At 40.5% G+C, this 21,643-nt stretch overlaps 1 protein-coding gene across 2 annotated transcripts in view; it reads right to left on the bottom strand.

Moving 5' to 3' along the window:
- The window catches only part of SDC2 (syndecan 2), a 138,191-nt gene extending 117,329 nt beyond the window's left edge, over positions 1-20,862 (bottom strand). The window contains exon 1 of one of the 2 annotated variants that reach the window (XM_020968883.2): positions 20,124-20,862. In XM_020968883.2, the coding sequence (XP_020824542.1) occupies positions 20,124-20,183 (60 nt within the window). In that variant the 5' untranslated portion in view covers positions 20,184-20,862. Of the gene's footprint in view, positions 1-19,159; positions 19,439-20,123 lie in introns of those variants that run through there. The other variant, XM_020968874.1, reaches the window with a different exon arrangement.
- Between the last annotated feature and the right edge of the window lie 781 nt (positions 20,863-21,643).

Below are 21,643 nucleotides of genomic sequence, written 5' to 3'. Positions count from 1 at the left end.
AAAAGAAAATCCCATATTTCCATCTGTTGAAAACAAGAAACTTGAGTTACAGTAGATGGAGAGAGTAGATTGAGCGCTGAGATATTATGGAGTTGGCACCTTAAATGAAGATTAAATATTTACAGCCATGATTCTGAATACTATACTCTTTTAACTCTCAGTAGCAACTGTAACCACTTGGTCTAGCTATTAGCAAAGACAGAGAAAGACATCTTGAGCTGGATTTTAGTTATCTGTACTCAGGTATAACAATGATGGAGGGAGGAGAGGAGAAAGCCTTCCTGAGAATTAGAACCTTTCATAAAAATCTTAATTCTGGAAAGGAGCTTAGAGGTTTCAAGTCAAACCCTGAAACCACATTTTACAGATGAAGAAATTGCATCCCAGAGGAATGAAATGGAAAGCTAAATGCTACCACTGGGACACAAGAACCCAATTTTCCTAACTCTTAATCCAATGCTCTTTCCATTACACTACAGTGTTGTTGACCTTAAACCCGGATTTGAGATGTGAAGGTTGGTGCTATTTTGGAAAAGGCATAGAAGGAAAAGGAAAATCCAGACAGCAAGGTTGTCCATTTCTTCCCATGCCCTAAGAAATACTTACTACCGATAAGTACAGCAATGATGAAATGCAAGAACACTGAAAATTCAATTCAATGGTATTTAAGTTCCTACTATGTACCAGATACTAAGTTCTAGACTTTGCCACATACAAGTCTTGTGATCTGGGGTAGATCATTTAAACTTTGAGTCTCAGCTTCCTCAACTATAAAAAAAACAGCGCTGATAATTTGTACTGCCTGCCTCAGAGGGTTGTTGTAAATATTAAATGCGATAACGGATGTAAAAATGCTTCGTATAAGACTTAATGAGATAAAATACTCTAATGTTAATGCTTTTTACAGAGTCTGTGCATGCTTCATTGATGTCATGAAAACTTGTTTATATGCTGCGGAGTTTCTGTTTTAAAATCCTAGTCCGATTTCTTAAGGTATGACTTAACAAGAACAGTTGCACAATGAATGCTGAAAAAGAGGAATGGGGAATTCTTAGAGACATTTTCCAAACGCTTTTATCAGCCTCATTAGGCCAAGAGTAGGGTTTTTCAACATAATCTTATTCATCCAAAATCCAAAATTCTTGAAAAAATAAATTTTGCATCTGCTGGGTTTGGATTATTTTGCATTCCTATTAAAGGACAATTGGCAGCTAGTAGTTTGGGAACAACAACTGTTTTAAATTGCACACTATTTCGAGTATTAATGATGATGATAACAGCACCTTGTGGCTTACAAAGCACTTTAATAAATATTATCTTATTTGATCCTCACAGCAATCCCCGGTGGTAGGTGCTATTATTATATAGCCCTTTTTACAGATGAGGAAATCCAGGCAGACAAAGGTCAAGTGACTTGCCCTGTCACATATAGCTGCTGAGTGTCTGAATCTAGATTTGAACTCAGATCTTCTTGGCTCTGGATCTAGCACTCTATCCACTACACCAAGGGGCAGCTAGGTGGTGAAGTGGATAGAGTCTGGAAGATGAGTCTTCCTGAGTTCAAATACGGCAACCGACACTCATTAGCTATGTGACCCTGGGCAAGTCACTTAACTCTGCCTCAGTTTCCTCATCTGTAAAATGAGCTGGAGAAGGGAAATGGCACACTACTCCAACATTTTTGCCCAGAAAACCCCAAATGGGATCACAGAGTCAGACAGGGCTGAAAATGACTGAACCACAACAAACACTGCACCTCCTAGCTGTCTCTAATGAGGCTTTATTATATACACCTTCTATAGCACACATCCTATCATCCATACCAGCTACCACTTACAGGTAACAGCAGGTAGCCATGACGCCAGCCCACAGGCATCTAATCAGATGCATGCAGGAGCTGCTTAATAAATGTTTATTTACAGAATCACAGAATTTGAGAGTTGAAAGAGACCTCAGCAACCATTCTAGTCCAGGGGTGGGGAACCTGTGGCCCTCTAGGTCCTCAAGTGCGGCCCTTCCCCACCCCTATCTAGTCCAACTAATTGAACTGAATTGAAATGAAGGGGCAAGCCCAGGCAGGCACTTGGGCGAAGCCCAGAACAGGAACAGGTAATGGCAGCAAACCCAAAAAGTGGAATGGAACATACAGGAACTCGGTACATCTCCCAACACACTCACCTGAAACTTTCCTCAGCTGGTACTTGCATACCTAAGAGCTGTGGGCCCGGTGGAAAAATCAGTCTGGGTTACTCCCCCAGGGCCAAAAACAAAAGGTGAGTATGGGTCTGAAATTATTTTGAATTACCATTACGATCAAATTTGAAGGTGAAAAAGAAGGATATATGTAGGAGGGTCTATATGGGAAAGGAGGTCTATCTGCTTTGTTTTTCTGACTACAGGCTTGTGAGCTGATTTTACAAGAGGCTGGATCTATTTTTTAAAATGAACCTATGGAGTTGCTGCTTGTCACAATGCCTCACTCCTCCACCCACAAGACTGGGGTCGGAGCAATCAATCACAGACCCCTCAAGGTCTCCACCTGGGACTTATGCAGGCCTGCCCTCTGCCTAACTAGTGTGAATCCAGGCGAATCACTGCACTTCTCTGCCCTCTACCCCCCCAATACTTAATTTCTGACATTAGGGGTTTGGACTAGCTGATCTCAAAGAATTATTCTACTCTATAGATTGTGTATAACTGTACTAGGTACAAGATATCCTTTGAGGACCACACTTCCATAACCTTAAACACTGAAAGACTTTACACGCGGGGCTTATTTATTGCACAGATCTAGCCACAGCTTTGCTACTGTAATAAAGAATAATCTCAAATACTCCAGATTCCACAGCTTCATCAGCTGTTAGCAAATTTGCTATCCAGCTTCAAAATTTCAGGCTGCAAGTTTTAAACAAGTAGCTATTTTCTAATGTTTTCCAGAATAACTTTTCTTAGGCATAGATTTTTAAATCATAATTATTTTTTTCTAGGTCAGATAAGGCATTTTCTGTTACTTAATGGATTGTAAATTGTGTTTCAGAGTTGAGTACAGACAATCCTGCTCTCCAAATAGATATGTGATCAGAAGGAACTAGAACTAGATTAGATAACAGGCTGCAAGCAAGAGCTAATGATAACTCAGGAAGTTTTAGTGGCCACAGTAGCCTAAAGCAATTCCCTTTTCCCTTACTATAACAGGAAACCAACTATAGAACACTGCTAGTTACATGAATTCAACCAAGCTCGGGATGCTTAACACTTCCTACTTATAAATGTAGCTTCTGTGGGGGGCCGGGCAACAGGGGTTAAGTGACTTGTCCAGGGTCACACTGCTAGTGTCAAGTGTCTGGTTTGAGGCTGGATTTGAACTGAGGTCCTCCTGACTTCAGGGCCTGTGCTCTGTCCACAGCACCACCTAGCTTCCCCTCAAATGCCGCTTTTTAAATGCAAGAGGAACATTCTTAAGACATATTTGTGACTTACACACAATTAGTGAACTGAAAACCTTCTGAAAACAAACTTTCCAGGCAAAGAAACACACCATTTCTCTATTCAAAGTATAAAGTCCATAAAAAATCTAATAAGCTGACAAAGGACACTTTACTGAAACAATACCAAGAAGACAAGAATCTTTTGTTCAGCCAGAGCAAACAATCCTTTACAAAGTAGAAACGTTTTGATATTTCAAAAACCATTCACAGACAAATGCATGTGATTCATACTTTGAGTCTTTTGTCCTAAGAACTCCAAGAACCCAGAGGACAGCAAAATGTCCATGTCCAGAATTATAGAGAGGGGTCAAAGGACAAAGTGCGGGAAGAGCCAAGGCTTAAAGGGTACAAAGGAGAAGTGGGGGGAGGGGAAGAATTTCAAATTCATCAGGCAGAAAAGAAGATGGTGTTCAGGCAGATAATCACCTGAGTACATGAGGATGGTGACGATAGCTAATATTCATATAGTACTTTAAGGTTTGCAATATTAACTCATTTGAGTTTCTCAACAAAGCTGGAAGTTAGGTGATATTATCCCCATTTTAAAGATGAGAAAACTGAGGTAAATGGAAGTTAAGTGATTTGCCCAGGGTCAAAAGTCTGAGGTTGGATTTGAACTCAGATCTTCCAAACTCTAAGTCTAGGGGTCTAGCAACAATGCCATGAAGCTGCCAACATGACCCCACGTTAATAAAGCAACACTATTCTGCTTTGGGGCATCATAAACAATAGGCAGTACTTACCACCTACAGGCCTATGTAAAAAGAATTCAACCACATGGGGTTGAGAATCATGCAAGGGGCAATAATGAGACATATGCAACATACTACAAACAACAGAATGCACAGGAAAAACAGCAGGGAAAATGTCAAAGAAAAATACAACAGAAAAAGAAGATGGACTGATCACAGGAGTGAGATCCAGGGTACTCATGTGCCCTTTTGGTATCCTTGAGAGGGAAACATAACAGGAGGAAAGGCTGCCAATGAGTTGGGTGGACCAACTATGATGCACCTGGGGAAGACAGGGACAAGAGTTACACAGGATGGACAAAGGTGAGTGGGTGGCAAGCTAAAGGAATAGCCGCATGAGTCAATAAGCATGTATTAAATGCCTATTAAGTGCCAGAATCAGCATTTATTAAGTGCCTATTAAGTGCCACTGGAGTATTACAGTGTGTGTGTGTATACACACACACACACACACACACACACACACACACACATATGTGTGTTTATATCTAAATTCAATTTTTAAAAACTTACTAAGCACCTATCATGGGCCAAGTCCTATGCAAGGTACTGAACATACCTGAAATTAAAAAAATGATGCAAAATTTGAGGAGCTTTCAATTTAAGGGTAGGTGGAAAATACTATATACAAAGAAGGGTGATGCTAGGTGAGATGTGATGGGGAAAAGGAGGGACATAAAAAGGTCCTCTACATCTACTATGTTTTTATTTATACATGTCATTTTCCCCATTTGAATCTAGGCTACTTGAGAGCAGGGATTGTTTTTTCCTTTCTCTGTATCCTCAGTCCTTAGCACAGAACCTGGAACATACATAGTAAGTACTTAATAAATACTTGTTGATTTGATAGGAAAATTTGAGGAGGGAGGGATTACTTGGGGGGACAGGGAAAAATGTGGTGGTGGGGCAATGAGGATAGCAAAGGCTTCCTGGAAGAAGTTGTACCTGAGCTGGGTCTTAAGGGAAAAGACATTTGAACAGAGAGAAGTAAAGAAAGAATCTATTACAGTCTAGGGTTGGGGGTAGGAGGAAGGGACAATTAACTAGATGAATGTGCAGAGATGGGAAAGCATAGGACAAGACCAGATGACTATCAGTGAAGTTTGTCTGTAATATATAATGTGTGGTTGAGAGTTACTTGAAATAAAACAGGATGTAACCAGGTAGGTGGAGGGCCTTAAGTAAATGCCAGGCTAAGGAGGCAATGGGGAGCCATTGAAAATGTTTGAATGGAGGAATGACATGGTCAGATAATATACGTATATGTATATACATACACGTATTCCAATAAATTTTAATGGCAATAGAATATTTTGCTAAGAACACGTGGCAACAGTGAAGGCTACCTCTCCCTTCAGTAGTAAATTTAAAATGGTGGTTCTCCCAAGCCAAGACCATGAAAATTTCTGAAAATGATTCAACTTTTAAATGTAGTCACAAAGTTTCTGTTGCAAACATTAATCACAAACTTGAAGCTTTTGCAGAAAATGTTTTCATTCCTTCATCAAAACCAGTACGAGAAATTTTGGGGAAAAGGCCACATCTGAGACATTCCCTTAAAGTAGAATACCAGCAAAGGCCTGACTGTACCTTTAACTCATCCCAAATGTTTTAATCCCTTTGGAAGTTACATACAAAAGTACCAGGCAGGTGTTTAAATATTTGTTACAATGCCATGTAAACAGTTTGCAAAACTTATTCTTTGAATGAACCTGAGATATATATGTATGTATGTGTATATATGTGTATGTAAAGATAGACATATACATAAATATACAATCTATGATATATGTGAATGTGTGTACACACGTGTGTATATGTGTGTGTATATATATATATATGTATATTACACATAGCTATAAACGTGATATTTTTAAAAGGCGGCTTTGGGAACAGAAGAGTAAATATAAAGCTTTAATCAAGAATGAGGAAATAAAATACAACTATTTCCCCTTTGCCAAACCCGTAAAGGGCCTTAGCAGCCCCAGGGTTCTCTCCTTATCTAAAGTGATGTGTTCTAAGTGTAGAATGAAGATTTGAGTAGCAATCTCTCCCAAAACAGAGAAGTTGTAAGGAAGATGCCAACCTGTACTGGTAGCAGAAATTTCCTCATCTATGAGTTCCCTTTACCAGTGCACCTTACAGGTTCAGCCTCTATTCCTATCCCTTCTCCTAAGAGGCAGCTTATTCTACTGGAGTAGTACAGTTGGTTTCCAGAGAGTGAAAATACGACCTAAAGTATTTTTCTATCTAGGAGATTTAACTCTTCCTACCTTACAATTTCTCTACTCATTTTGGACTGGTTTATTTTTGCTCTTTTTTTTTTGGAGGCAAAAGAGGTTAAGCGACTTACCCAGGGTCACACAGCCAGTAGGTGGACATGGCTGAATTTGAACTCAGGTCTTCCTGATTCCAGTCTTGGTGGTCGATACACTGAACAATCTAGTGGCCAACCAATCTAGTGGGCAACCTAGCCTATCAACATCAACATTATGTGTGGCTAGAACCTAAGAGTCACTGAAGAGTAAAGTGTAATCAGCCTAAAGACAGAGAGGTTAGGTTCAGACAGTGAAAGGCTTACAATGCTAAAGAGAGGATTTTATTTTATCTTGGAGACCTTAGGAAGGGGGGTAGTGCTTTGGTCAGAAGGAGTATCAATTAGTTAGCTGTGTGGATTAGAGCGAGGAGAGCCTGGAGAAAGGGGGAGCAAACAGGAGGTCACTGCCATACTTCAGGGCAGTGGCGATAAGGATCTGAATTAGGGTGGTGGTACCATTGGGAGAGAGAAGGGGACAGATGTGAGAGATGTTGTGGAAGTATCATAGACACATTTTGGCAACTGATCAGATATTGCTTTGGAAGGATCACTCTTCAACCACAGAAATTATTGCTGAGTAAAAACCATAAGATGGGGGTGGAGGGTGAGGATGGGGAGGGGAAACATGGATAGACAGCAGATGCTCTGGAAAGACCTGGTGGGGTTTAGTGGACTTCAACCTCAATCCGAGTCAGTAATGTCTGTGGCAGACAAAAAAAAGCTAATGTAATCTTGGCCTCCATTAAGAGGCACGTGGCTTTCAAGAATAAGGCGTGGGGAGTCTCACTGTGCTCTGTCTTGGTCCCTGGGAGCACTGAGTTAAACTCTGGGCACCACAGTTTACAGAAGACACAAGGGAGATGGGCTAGCTGTTTTCCAGTATTTTGAAGGGCTGTCTTATCAGATTTGTTTTGTTTGGCCCCTGAGAGCGGAACTGGAGCAGCGTGGTGGAAGGTACAAAGGGGCAAGTGAAGGCTTGATATCAGGGAAAACTTCCTAATAATAAGAGCTGTCAAAAAAGCAGAAAGTGCTGGCTTTCCCCTCTGTGGAGGTCACCAAGCAGAGCTCCTGTAAGGTAGGGGCTGGCTCGCATTTCTTTGTATCCCCAGAGCTTAGCACAGTACCTGGCACATAATCTGGACTTAATGTTTACTGAGTTCCTGACAATTGTAGTGGGATTCCTTGCATGTATGAGTTGGACCAGGGGTGGGGAACCTGTGGCCTTGAGGCTACATATGGCCTTCTAGGTCCTTCGGTGCAGCCTTTTGACTGCATTCAAGTTTTCCAGAACAAATCCTTTTATTAAGGAGATGTGTTCTCTGAAGTATGGATTCAGTCAAGAGGCTTCACTTGAAGACCTAGAGGGCCACATGTGGCCTTGAGGCTCCACCCCTGGGTTGGACCAATCCAATTCTCAAATTCTGTCATTGAGTAAAGAAACTCACCAAAGCACCCCTTCTTAATGGAAACCAGTTGAGATATAATTTAAATGTCACCTCAGGCTTCTCATTTTTAACATATTATGTCTTCCCTTATAAGATGTACTCTAGCTAACAAGTCTGCATGTAATGACAGCCTGATCCATTGTTTAAAAACTTGATTAATAACAGTAAGTTGCGAAAGCAGGAGATCAGAGAGCGCAAATTTACACCATTTTCATTCCCAGCCTATGTCCTATTAAGGTAGCCTTGGGACCAAGCATTTTAAGTTAGCCAGGATCCCTTTTTAGGAACCCAAGGGCCAAAACAGCGTAATAAACTATTTGGAGCAGGGAGGTGGGTCATGCAGGTGCCCTTTCTTGTGCTATCATTTGGCCATTTTATTTTTCATGAACTCTCTTTTTTCTTTCCTTCTCTTTTTTCTTTTTTGGCTAATGGAATGGGGGAGGGAGAAAAAACCCTGAAAATCAGATTTCTCCAATTCAACAGTGGAGTCACACTCACTTTAATGAACTGCACACACAATTTCTTCTGGAAAAGTAGTCCACAATTTTACAACTACAGTTAGTTACAGGCTTTGACTATTCTGTTACTTTAGCAACTTTGAATAGCTATGTGTATGTCCAGATCAAATATGTTTAAGGGAAATTAGCAACAATAGCGGACACTTACGTAGCACTTTAAAAATCTGCAAAGTGCTTTGTATGCTTTTATGCTATTTGAGCTTCACAAGATAGATGAGGAAACTGAAGCAAGCAGAGGTGAAGGGACTTCCCCTAAGTCACAGCTAATAAACGTAAGAAGAGAGATTTAAACCCAGATTTCCAGATTCCACGTCCAGAATGCTACCTATTCAATTAAATAAATGTTTATTAAGTGCCTACTATGTGCCAGGCACAGTGCCCACTACATCACACTGCCTTTTCACCTGATACCTTATACTTTAATAACCTGTGTACTTTTGAAAACTATAAACCAAGATCATCATTGATTACCCTAAATTAAGATATAGCAGTAGTTTCCAATTTTCCAAATTCTGCTCCAATAGGCACACAAATGGGACTCCCTGAAAAAATGTTGATGCCCATAAATTATACAGGAAGTGGTAGAAGAGGAAGGATCCCCACTTTCCCAAGTCTGAGGAAGGAAAGGAAGAGATAGGATGGGCGTCTTGTAGATTAAGCAAAGGGCAGCTGTTTAATCGGTTTTTTCAGTCCTTTCCACTCTGTGATTCCTTTTGGGACTTCCTTGGCAAAGACACTGAAGTGGTTCGCCATTTCCTTCTCTAGCTTATTTTACAGATAATGAAACTGAGGCAAATAGGGGTAAATGACTTGTCCAGGGTCACCAAAGCTAGTAAGTGTCTAAGGCCAGATTTGTCTTCCTAACTCTAGACCCAGTGTTCTATCTAATCGACAGCTAGTCTCTTTAAAGGGTAAGTAGGCGGCTCTTTTGTTTCTGACTGCAGTGATGGGAATGGGAGGCTACAGGCTGTACCCAGACTACCTCAAAGGGCCCAACATGAGTGGGAGCAAAGCAACAAAGTGGGTACAGGCTGCAGGGGGACACAAAGGTCTCCTCATAAACCGAAGACACAGTTATGACTGAACAACACAGAAAAGCCATGCAGAGAGGTGAGCCTGGATAGGAAATAGGAGACCTTGAGAATCAAACCTAATAGGACAGGACTAAGAACACTAAAGCTCTTCTTCCAGTATGATCTAAGCTCAAGAGCTCTGCACAAATCTATGGCCCTTGGTGCCAAGTATATATACCTCCCTGTGTTCTAGCAGCCCACAGTTTTCACCTTGTATCAAAAACAATTACATGCAGCAAATATTCAGCATGAAAATATGATTAATTTTCATGATTTTCCTCAAAATTTCACTGACTCCTCCAAGGAGTAATCCCATTCTGCTAGATATTATACCCTACTAATGTCCCAGTCTTCCCTCTCCTGCCCCCACAAATTTTTCAGGTCTCGTTAGCATACTGCATACTACAAAGCCAAATTAGTTTAGGAAAAGCGATAATCATTGCTTGAGGTCAATGTCCAAGAATTACACATGTGCAAAGTGACTACAGAGCTAGACTTCACATTAGGAAGATCTGCATTCAAACACTGTAGTGTTAATCAAAATCACTTAATACTATCAAATCAGGACATTGGACTAGATGTTTCTTGAGGTCTCTTCCAGTGTGGATCTGTGGTCCCACAACCGCTTGGTAAGTTACAACCTCTCTGAGCCTCAGTTTTCTCATCTATAAAATGGAAAAAAAAATAGTACCTACCTCCCAGGATTGCTATGAAGATGAAGTGTGAAGTACTTATGTGAGAGAAAACTAAGTCTGTTATGTAAATATCAGCTATCATTATTTTTCTCTCTTAGCACCATGGTTTGTATGCAGAAAACACTCAGTAAATACTGTCAGTTGATTAACCTAACCAAACAAAAACCTTAACATTTGATCGGTAATAAAACAAAATATCCAAATCTTAATGATTTAAATTAATCTTTAAAGCAACAATGGAAAAGGAATCAGTAGAAATGGAAAATTTTGAATTGGTCACTAAAGACATAACAATATTGTTTAGAAACCAAATTTCCATCTTTGGCCTTATATGAATCTTTATGTGTTAATTTTTTATCTTTAGGATATCAATTTTTATAAATTTTTATTTTATCTTTAGGATATCAATTCTTAGCTTAATTCCCAAGTTGTTTGCATTTCTATTTTCAACTTTGGTTTATTTCAAGCCAGTCATATATAACAGTAAAAAAAAAATCAAACCTAACATTAAAACATTAACACTATAAATTTGTGAAAACTTATGCCTCTCAGTGACAAGGGGATGACTGAAAGTGATCAACAAGTTACATAAAGTGGTCATTTCCATGAGACTGACAGATTTGGAGCTGGACAGCATCCAAGAGACCATCTAGCTCAATCTCCATTTAACAAATTGGATCTCCCCTACCCGAAAAGAGTCTCCCCCAGATCAGGAATAGCACTCCTCCAAAAAAAAATGCCTAGCAAATTACCAAAAACAACTCCATTTTCTACAATGGAAATGAGAGAGAGAGAGAGAGATTGTTGAAGTGTATCAAAAATAAGTTACATTATAAACAGGCTCCTTGTTGTAATGAGTGAACAACACATAAAACAAGCTATTGATAGGGCTTCATAAAATTTTGAATGATATAGCACAGAAAAACCCCAAGGCAGGAGGCCTTGGTTTAAGTTTTGACTCTTCCACTGAATATTGTCACCTCGGGGGCAAAAAACCCAATGTCTATGGTTCTTCCATTTCCTTGTCTGTAATCTGGGGGAGCTGGGACTAAATAATCTATGCATTCTCTGAGTCTATGACTGAATCTTGACAGTGGCCAAATTACCTTTTGATACTATTTGACCTGGAAAGGCCCTTGAAAGACCATCTAATCCAACAATTTCATTTTACAAATGAGAAAACTTAGGCCTGGAGCAATTAAGTGATTTACATGTTTGAAAATTATATGTACAATTTTAAATCACAGCAAAAAAAAATTGTTTCTGAATTATACTACCCCACATGTGTATTAACTACATTTGAATAATTTTCTTTTTTTACTTTAAAATTAAGATGTCTTATAGACAAATACTAGGTATCCTTGTAAGTACAGCGCTAACTATTTAAAGAACTAATTTCAGAAAACATTTATAATAAATAAATTCACAATTGCCTGGCCCTGGGCCAGAGGACTAGATCTGTAAAGATGAGAATGACAGAGTATCAGAGTATCACAGCACATCAGCAATTCCTATAATATTAAGAGAATCATAGAGTTTGGAGCTAGAAAAGCCCATGGAAATTATCTAGTCCAACATCCTTATTCTGTTGATAAAACCTGAGACCAAAAGAGGTCGAGTAAATGACTTGCCCAAGGTCACACTAGCATTAAATTGCAGAACCAGAATTCAAACCCGGGAGATCTGGCTTCAACTTCAGTATTTTCACCAAATCACCTTTAGTTAACCTGTTTATACTTCCTTGTCAATCAAGGGAGGCAGCAGCATGGTATAGTCCTTGACCCTGGAGTCTGGCAATCTGGGTTCAAATTCTTTCTTTGATACTACTTTATGTCTGTAGGCCTCGGTTTCCTGAGGATTTAAAAATTTTATTGTTGTTCTTCAGTCATTTTCAGCTGTGTCCAACTCTTTACAATCCTATTTGGGGTTTTCTTGGCAGAGATACTGGAATAGTTTGCCATTTCCTTCTCCTGCCCATTTTACAGATGAGGAAACTGAGGCAAACAGGGTTAAATGATTTGCTCAGGATTACAGAGCTAGGAAATGTCTGAGGCCAGATTTGAACTGAAGAAGATGACACTTCCTGACTCCAAGCCTGACACTCTAACCTCTGAGGTCCCTTCTAGATCTAAAGTTCCAAACAAAGATTAAACCACTTTCCAAAAAAAAAAATTAGGAATTAAAGTTTTCTAAATTCTCCATCATCCCTTATCTTTGTCTCAGCTATTACAAGCAACTGTCCTATTCCTTTTTATTCCTTCTTGCCTTCACTTTGTATTATCCTTGGCATTTCATTCAGCACAGCCTGTGCTCTGGCGTTCCCGACATTATTTTTGTTATCTACCCTCAATGACCTCCCTTTGCATCTATGTTCTGGGCAAGTTTTTCTAAAATCTGAACTGGCAAATAAACTTCCTGTAGAATCATGTCAGTCTTTTTAAGTAGTTGTCCCTTTTCTTCCTCATTTGAATAATTTGTATTTGTTGTCATCAGAATTTCATTCTTTAGAGCATTTCACCCATCTTTAGCTAAGTGGAAATGACTTCAAAGAGGTAAAATGGCAAGGTCCCATGGTCGTTGGAGTGCAGGGGCCAAGCCATCTCACCTGGAGTAGAAACTTTCCATACGTGTCTTCTCTCCCATTACAATGTAAGCTCCCTTTGATCAGGGACAGCCTGTCTTTTTTATTTGTATCCCCAGGACTTAGCATAGTGCTTTCCATGTAGTAAATGTTTCATAAATGCTTCATCCATTCAACTTCCTATCTTGGGTCATGGAATTCTACAAACCCATTTTCTGAACACTTTGACATCTATATAATTAGGTCTCAGAAAGGGTATGTATTGAACTATGCCTGGTGTCTCTTCCTCATCTCGGCTCAAACTTTAAGATGGCGAATCACACCCTCCCATGTTTCAGTAATTTTTACTTCAATGATTGGTTCCTTCTTATTGGTCAAAATCAAGCCCAGACTAGCAACAGATCCTATTATTTCTTCGCCTACCTTCTGAAAGATCAAATTATCAGCAAAGCAAATCAAAATTGTTTCAGCTGTTTTGTTTTTAGCAGAATAGATGAAATAAAACCTCCAACAGATGAAATAAAAGACTTGATCCCTGCCCTCAGTAAACTCTATAGTTTAGAGGGAGATAAGATATATAGACAGATAAATAATACAAAATACATAATAGAAATGCAACATCTTATAAGAGATTGCAGGCAAGTGGCCAAAAGTCAAGTAGTGGCAGCAGGAAGGTATCATCTTATGAGTGCAAATTACATTTCAGAGAAAGAATCTAAACATTCGATTTACCATTTTATTATTGTTGACATCTGTCACAGTCGCTCTCTACTACTTAAGTTTTATAACCTAAACCTAAGATTATAGGAAAGGACAATAACTACAAAAGCACTTTGTGAAAAGCATTGTTACTACACTGTTGTGATTTTCAGGAAATGTAGCTAATAGATGCAATATTTGGGAAAGGAAAGACAAATTCACAGCTTCTCCCTGATAACTTGATACCAAGCCTGGAGTACACATTCACAATTCTGGCCTTCACATGTCACAGCACATAATAATACACTGTTTCATTTTGTTGTTGCCACACAGTGAAAATCTTCAGAGCTTCCCACTCCCACTCCATGGTCCTATTCTTTGTGCACAACTCAGAAGTTTAAGAAAATCAGACAATTACGTTCTAGACCACTAGTGTCCAACCCAATTAGAAACTGATCTCTGGGGCAGCTAGGTTGCACAGTGGATAAAGCACCGCCCTGCATTCAGGAGGACCTGAGTCCAAATCCGGCCTCAGACACATAAAAACACTTACTAGCTGTGTGACCCTGGGCAAGTCACCTAACCCCACTGCCTAGCCAAAAAAAAAAAAAAGAAAAGAAACTGATCTCTGAGGGCTGCATATTGACTTAGAAAACCACAAATTAACATTATCTGTATTGTATTGTATTATTTATTTATTTTAGTAAACATTTCCCAATTACATTTAATCTGGTTTGGGCATTGACACCTCTAGGCCACACCAGGGGTTCTCAAACTTTTTGGTCTCAGGACTCCTTTACACTCTTAAAAATTATTTTTATTTTTATTATTATTATTATTATTATTATTATTATTAATTATTTACACCCCACCAGAACTTTTGTGGGGTTATATCTATCAATATTTATCATGTTAAAAATTAATAAAATCTTGGCATTATTATTAAAATATTCTTGACTCTTGGGGATCCCCTGAAAGGGACTACACTTTGAGAATTGCTAGACTAATGAAGTCCCTTCTGTTTAACCAGCACATCCTTTGAACCTTCTTATAGATATTAACTTTGCCTTAGAAACTGAATTGTCAAAATCAGACCTATTTTAGTAGTAGGGCCTGAAAACTCATTTGCCTAAAGGGGGAGATTTTATGCATTTCTACTACCACTACTACTACTAACATAAAGCAAACAATAAAGTCACTTAATCCCCATGGCCTCACCAAAAAGCAAACAAACAAAAAAAAGTTGCAAGTCAATTTGCCAGGAATTCTTTAGGGATCCTTGCTCATGTATGGGCTAAATAAGATGATCTCTGGTTTCTGTTCCATATCCTATGAATCCCATTCTATTTAAGGCAAAGAGCTTCCAAAATCTGTAGAACCAAATTCCTTGGAGGTGACATCACTAATATTTATACATTCACTCTTATTGTCCTGGACCATCCACCAATCAATCAACAAAATACCTTTTGAATATCTGGGGGAAAGGTGTGGGGAATATAGACCATATAATCAATCACAACCTTCAGGGAGTCTATGATCTTGCCTAGAAGAGAATATTCACACAATTTTTAAGGTGCCTTCCTGTTTGAAATCTATGTCATTCCAAGGTCCTGGTATCAGAGTTGGACAAGTCCTTTAACATTCATTGAGCCCAACCTCTTCATTTTATACACGAAGAAACTGGTTCTGAAACTGAGGAAGTAACTTGTTCAAGGTCACAGGCAGGAAGAGTTGATGGCAGAGCCAGGAGCCAAACAACATGTATCAACCTGTTGCTAAATTGTTTAAATGCTGTACAAGTTCTGAAAAGAGGAAGATTTGTGATGCTGAGATGATCATAGGCTTAAGAGCGGATCTTAGAGATCTTGTAGCCCTGCCCCCTATATTGAGGATGAAGGAGCCAAGGCTAATATGGTAAGAGGGGCTTTTCAAGGTAACACCACTGGAATGTAGCAGAGGCAAAGACCATTTATAAAACAGCAGAATGAGAACTGTATGTTTGTGCATATCCACATAATCTGACACCTCCTAAGTGACTTTCTATGCCACAGAAGTTATTGGATTTTAAGATAGTAAAATGTTTTACTACAAGCACATACAGATTATTTCCCCCTAGGTACTATATTTGGTGAATAGAGAATGAGGAAAAGCCTAGAGGTGACATAAAATATATCCATATATGCAAGTATATATAATATATATACACATATATCCTATAATATATCCTACACACATATTCTATATATGCTATACATATACTTTATATGTATAGATATATCAATATATTGACATATTGGGGGAGAATATATACACACATACTACATATATTGGTTTTTCTCACAGGATAGTCTTGGCTCATCACCAATTGATGTCTGCCAAAAAATGCACTGGACTACTAGATACCCTCAGAACTTGCTCACCCCAGGCAATCTATAGCCTGGCTGTTCTGCCTCACACCCTGAATATTCACTTTGAGATTTCAGTAACTCAGAGTTGCCCAAATTGCAAAACTGTTTTAACAGACTTTTTGCATCTCACAATCTATCTCATCAAGGGAATAGGCAAAAGGTCCATAATGTTATTTGCCCTTCTGAAACAATTTGTTGTTGTCATTAGAAGCAGTATGTTTAAGCTATATCTTAGGGTAGAATTTTCTAGATCTGGGAAGGTATAAATGTAGTTCCAAACCAAAGCAGAGGGAAGAGCTAACTAATCTCCTGAAATCTCTTTCAACCTTCAGATTCTACAGAATGTCACACACAATCCTCACATTTCCCGGAACATGCTTGACTGTTACTGGAGAATGATGGGCACCATCAAGCCTTGATATAAAAAGGTCTTGAGAGGTGGTCAGTCACAACTGCATGGCCAATTCCCTTCTGTGACAAATCTATCTTTACAGCAAGGGTTTTTAATCTGGGGTAATGAATAGATTTCAAGGCATCAATGAACTTTAGATGGGGAAAAAAATTAACATCTTCTTTTCAAAATAATTGGTTTCCCCTATGTATTTTATTTTATGCCTTCAAAAACATCATTCTGAGAAGGGGCTCACAGACTTCACCAGACTGCCAAATGGGTCCCTGAAACAAAAAAAACATTAGTCAAGAATTCCTGGCTTTAGAGATCTCCTTCTTGAAGGTTGTCTGTCTATGTCTACTATTTGTATCAAGCTTCTTACAAAAGTATTGTCTATTCGAGTGAATAGCCAAAAGGTTATAGGTCTCCAATTTTATTTTTCCTTCTAAAACAAACTCCTAAAATCTCTTCCTTGCAAATTAAACTGAGAAGTAAAACATGAGCTCAAACTGCTTGACAGTTTCTTTTTTGAGTACACAGACTTCTAAACATGTGTATAAATTCCTCCATTTCAAAGCAGATTTCTGCATTTTCCTAAAGTAAACATCTTTCAGCTCAAATTATATGTTTATAGCAGTCTGTAATATATTTCTTCTAAAGGCAGCCACATGGAAAGGGAGAAGCAGCAGTGTATCACGTCAGTCACATTCCATCCTCTCTTTCTCCCCATGATGCTCCAGCCAGAAAAGCATGAATGTACTACAGCAGGGCAAACTGGATTTCACTAGGAGAGCACTTACTGCTCCACTTCTAGTCAACCCATAAAGTGAGACACTCTATTTCCTTCTCACATTGCCTTTGAAACATGTACAAAACCATCCTCCCTCTACCTTTGCAGGCTAAATCTAAAATTTAACACTTCACTAACTGCTCAGATACTTTTCAAAGGGAGGGTATAGCTTTAAACACAGAAAAAAACACCATCACTTTTAAATCTCAGGAAAACAGTTGCAGCTTCCAGATCAAAATGCAAAGTACCATGCAATGTCCTGTGACTGTTAAAGGCTCAAAAGAAATAACCTTTCAAATCCATCATCTTCCTAGAATGTTCCGAGCTCATACAAAGAGAACCACAAGACTTAAAAATAATTGAAATTGAGTATTTGGCCATTTGGGGCTTTGAAACTGAGTTTCTAAGAAACACTGACTCACCAACCAACAAAGGTTCTTTGCTAGACTCTCTGTGTTGACATTTAAAGAATATCTAATTGCCCTTTTGGATGATATTCCAATGACTTAAAATCCTGTTTATCACAATGCAGTAGCTCATTTTAACAACATGAAATTCCTATTCAAGTAAATATGCTCACAAATGTTTAAAAACCCAAACACAGAGATGTGGGTGATAGGTATGCACTTGACACAAAAAGAAAAATTTTTAAATTAAAAAAAACCCTTTCTTAAGGAGGTCCCCTTGTTGAAATGAGCCAAGAAGCGGAAAGGGATGTCCAAGTGTTCACGTTCTAGAATCCAGAGAATAGAACTTTTCCCAGCACGAGCTCAGAAGCAAAAAAGGTCCTCTGAAAACACCCTTCTGTTTTGAAAGGTTCTCTCTTTGAGACAGTTCTAATAAGGGAATGCTTATTTCCCCTTTCCAGATACTGTTATTTTACAGGGCTAAGACAGCTTGGAATGTTTCTCTATAGTAAACAATAGGAGCTCTCTCCTGTGTAAGCAGGACAAAGTTCATAACTGGCTTTCACATCGCTTCGCTTAAAACAGATTAAACTTTCAATCTACAAGATACAGACAAGGCTTAGGGTGCAGCATGGAATTCCCAAACAACCACCTACTGCTTATATATTATAGGAACTATATCTAATTCGATATTATATGAAGTACATTTTTCTGCTCTAAAGCAGACGTGATTAGTCCACGGAGAGAATCCTACAATGATTAATAGTGTCAAAGTTTTATCCCCATTTTACTCTGCTATTCACCAACCAAAGGCATTTCTCCACTTCAAATTCTGGTACTCTCAACCTGGGAGGAGGAAAAAATTGTTTAAAAAATACTATCACACATCACTTGCTATGTGTGTATGTGAAGAGTAACCACAAGATGACTTAATTTTCCTTGAAAGTGACAGCTCATTTAATTAAAATGGCCAAGTTGGGGGGTGGGATACTGAAATTGAGGTGATGGGGAGGTGGAATCGAGGGGCTTAGAACACACACCAACACAGCAAAACCTCAGCCTGGGAAGACCTTCAATGCTCAGGCCCCCAGGAGTTTGCTCAGTGACTAAGTCAGCTGTGATTGCTTCCATTCAGGGAGACAATGCTTCGCCGCAGCAGCACCAGGCTAGAGAGGAGGCAGTTCTCTTTAGAGGGCGCCCATTGGGTGATTTCGGGAAAACATTTACAGCCCCCAGAAACAGAGCCTTAGTCAACTAGCAACCAAATTCCTCCTGCTCTGGGGCGAGGGCGGGGGAGGAGGGCGAAGTGGCGCCAATACTGTAACTACCTAGGAGAGACCCAAAACCTTCCCCATCTCAATTAAGCCCCGAGGTCTTATTCAGGCAGTTAACTCACGCCAGAAGGGCGAGTTTGGCCAAGTAGAAGAGTCGCCCTCTAAAACGGGGGAGACACTCCAAAGCCGATCGGCGGCTTCCAAAGAAACAAACGAAAGCCAGCCCTCCACTTTGCTTTCAAATCTTATGTGGCCCCTGAGACATTCCTCTATCCCGACCCCCCCCCAGGCGCGCACACACACACACATACACACACTCACACTCGCTCTCTCTTCCATAGACATAGGCACTCGATCTCTTCGGGCGCAGGCTCCTTGTGATTTGCAGGAGAGCCCCAGCCTCTGGCCCGCCGCCTGCGCCCCCCTCGGGCTGCCTTTTCCCTTAGAATCAGCTTCCTCGCCCAACCCTCGGACAACACAAAACAAAAATGACACCCCCCAAATAAAAAAACACTTTGGCAAACTTCTCTTTGTAGACACATTTGGGATTCTTTGGGACTGGTGAAATCTCTCCGCCACTTGCATCAGCAGAAGAGAAAAACAGAGGAAGGGGGGTGGAGTGGGGAAGGAGACCCCAAGTTTGCACAACAGCTCTCTCCTAAATTAAGCCTCCCAGGCTGGGCAAGAAGGAGCTGAAACGTGAGTGGAGGGCACAGCGTGCGCCTAGCGTGGACCTCTTGCACCTTCCACCCCCCACCCCCGACTCCTGCTGCCACCACTGCGTCCCCCTCCTCTTGTCCCTAATCTTCTTCAAGCCATAAAGGAAGACGACCAACGCGAGACCAAAGAAGTTCGAGAATGACTTCAGGGGCCTCTATAGTTCAAAAGGCTGTGGATCTAGTGCTACCCATCCCCAGGGATGCCAAAAAAAGAAACGCTTAGAGCTGTGTGTGTGTGTGTGTGTGTGTGTGTGTGTGTGTGTGTGTGTTTGTCTTTCCCCTTGGGTAAAAAGGCGGGGGCAGAGGGAACGAGTACACTCTCTCCGGGAACCCAAGCAAGGATAGCGGGGTTCGGCTGGATACTATAGGATAGGATCCCCAAGAGGATCAGGGGTGGACGGGCAGGATAGCTGTTGGAAGCCACTGTCCGGAAGATATCCCTCTGAGTCGGGAGTCCTCAAGGTAAGCTTTTTCCAGAAAAGCAGTTAGAAAACCCAGGGATACACACACATAACACGTCCCTCCACCACCATCAATCCCAGCCTCTCCCATGCCTGCAAACTCACCGACTCCCCAGACACGCAGGCCACCAAGCCAAAGGTGAGCAGTATCCACAAGCGCCGCATAATTCCCAGGGGACCAGCTGCTCCCAGTCAAGCGCGAACAACCCGGGGCGCCTCCGCCGCTCTCAACCCGGGAGGGAAGAAATGACAACCACCCGCTCCCCTTCTTCCCCAGTCCCCGACTACTGCCTGTCCCAAAGCCGAAGAGTGCCGGGGCAGCAGCGGCAGCAGCAGCGGTGGCAGCGGGGGCTCCCGAAGGTTCAGCTTCCTCCTCTTTCTCCTCTTTCTCCTTCTCCTGCTGCTGCTGTTGCTGTTAGCTGCCGCGGCCGCTGCCTTTGCTGCTGCTGTTTCTCACTTGTTGGTTTCAGGACTCCCAGAACAGATCCTGAATGGTTCTGGGGCTTTTTTTTTTCTTTTTCTGTGGTGGTGGTTTTCAGTTTCTCCAAGTACCCCCCCCTTTGGTTTAGCTTTTTTTTAATCAATAAATTAATAGTTATAATAATAATAATAACGTTAGAGCCAAAGTTTTGGGGGGTAGTAGTTAGGTAGGCGAGGAGCCTATTCAGCTGAAGCTCCCGGAGTATCTGGAAAGAAGTGCGTCCTGGTCCCTGCTTGTTGCTGCTACCTGTGCTCCTCCTCCTCCTCCTCCACCACCTCCTTCTCCACCTCTTCTCCGTCCTTCTCCTCCTCTTTTACCCCCCTCCCTCCCTCCTGGAGTCCGTCTCTCCTGGCTCCTCCGTGTGTCTGTGTGAGAGAAGTCAGCAGTGCGACTCCTAGTTAAAACCGAGGAGAAATTCCTACAGGGTTACAACGCAGATTGGCAGCTTATCCCACCAGTGGAAGCTGCAGAGTGCCAGGCTGCAGCCCTCTGGTCTTCTCTTCCACAAACCAAAGCCACTTCATTTCTCTACCTCTTCTTTTCTTGTTTTTCTTCTCCAACCTCACTCCTAAAAAATGGAAGGAAAAAAATCATTTGCCACTCGGCAAGGTGATGAGGAAAAGTATTGAACATATTTTGCTTTGAATCTGTGAGACTTTGACTAATATCAAAGAATGAACTTTAATTTTTTAATAAGATGAAAATCCCTTCGGGTCATTTTAAAAATACATTTTATTGGTAATTTTTGCTTTTTACTTCACCTACATTTTCCAGTGTAGCCCCCCCATTCCAGCCATCTTGAACAAGAAGGAAAAGAAAAATAACCTCTTCAACAAAACTAAGACATCAAAAAAATCTAACTTTATCGGTAGTATTCCATACTCATAGACCACCCCTTCTATAAGGAAGGTGCCTTCTAATGTATCTTCTTTGGGGCCAAGCTTAGTCATCATCATTTAATAGCCGTGGTCAGTCTTTTTTTAAATAGCTTGTGGGATTATTGTTTGGAACTTATGAAAACTGTCTTTTTAAATGGAATGGGAAGGAAAATCCATGACCCCAAAATGCAACACCCCCCCATCAGAAACCCTGAATTCCTTCAAAGCATGGGTTAAGTGCCACCTTTTAACTGATCACTCCAGTA

The sequence above is a fragment of the Phascolarctos cinereus genome, unplaced genomic scaffold (assembly GCF_003287225.1).
Source record: "Phascolarctos cinereus isolate Bilbo 61053 unplaced genomic scaffold, phaCin_HiC Scaffold_4;HRSCAF=312, whole genome shotgun sequence".
NCBI classification, from domain to species: Eukaryota; Metazoa; Chordata; class Mammalia; order Diprotodontia; family Phascolarctidae; genus Phascolarctos; species Phascolarctos cinereus.
This window is presented reverse-complemented; position numbering and strand designations above follow the sequence as displayed.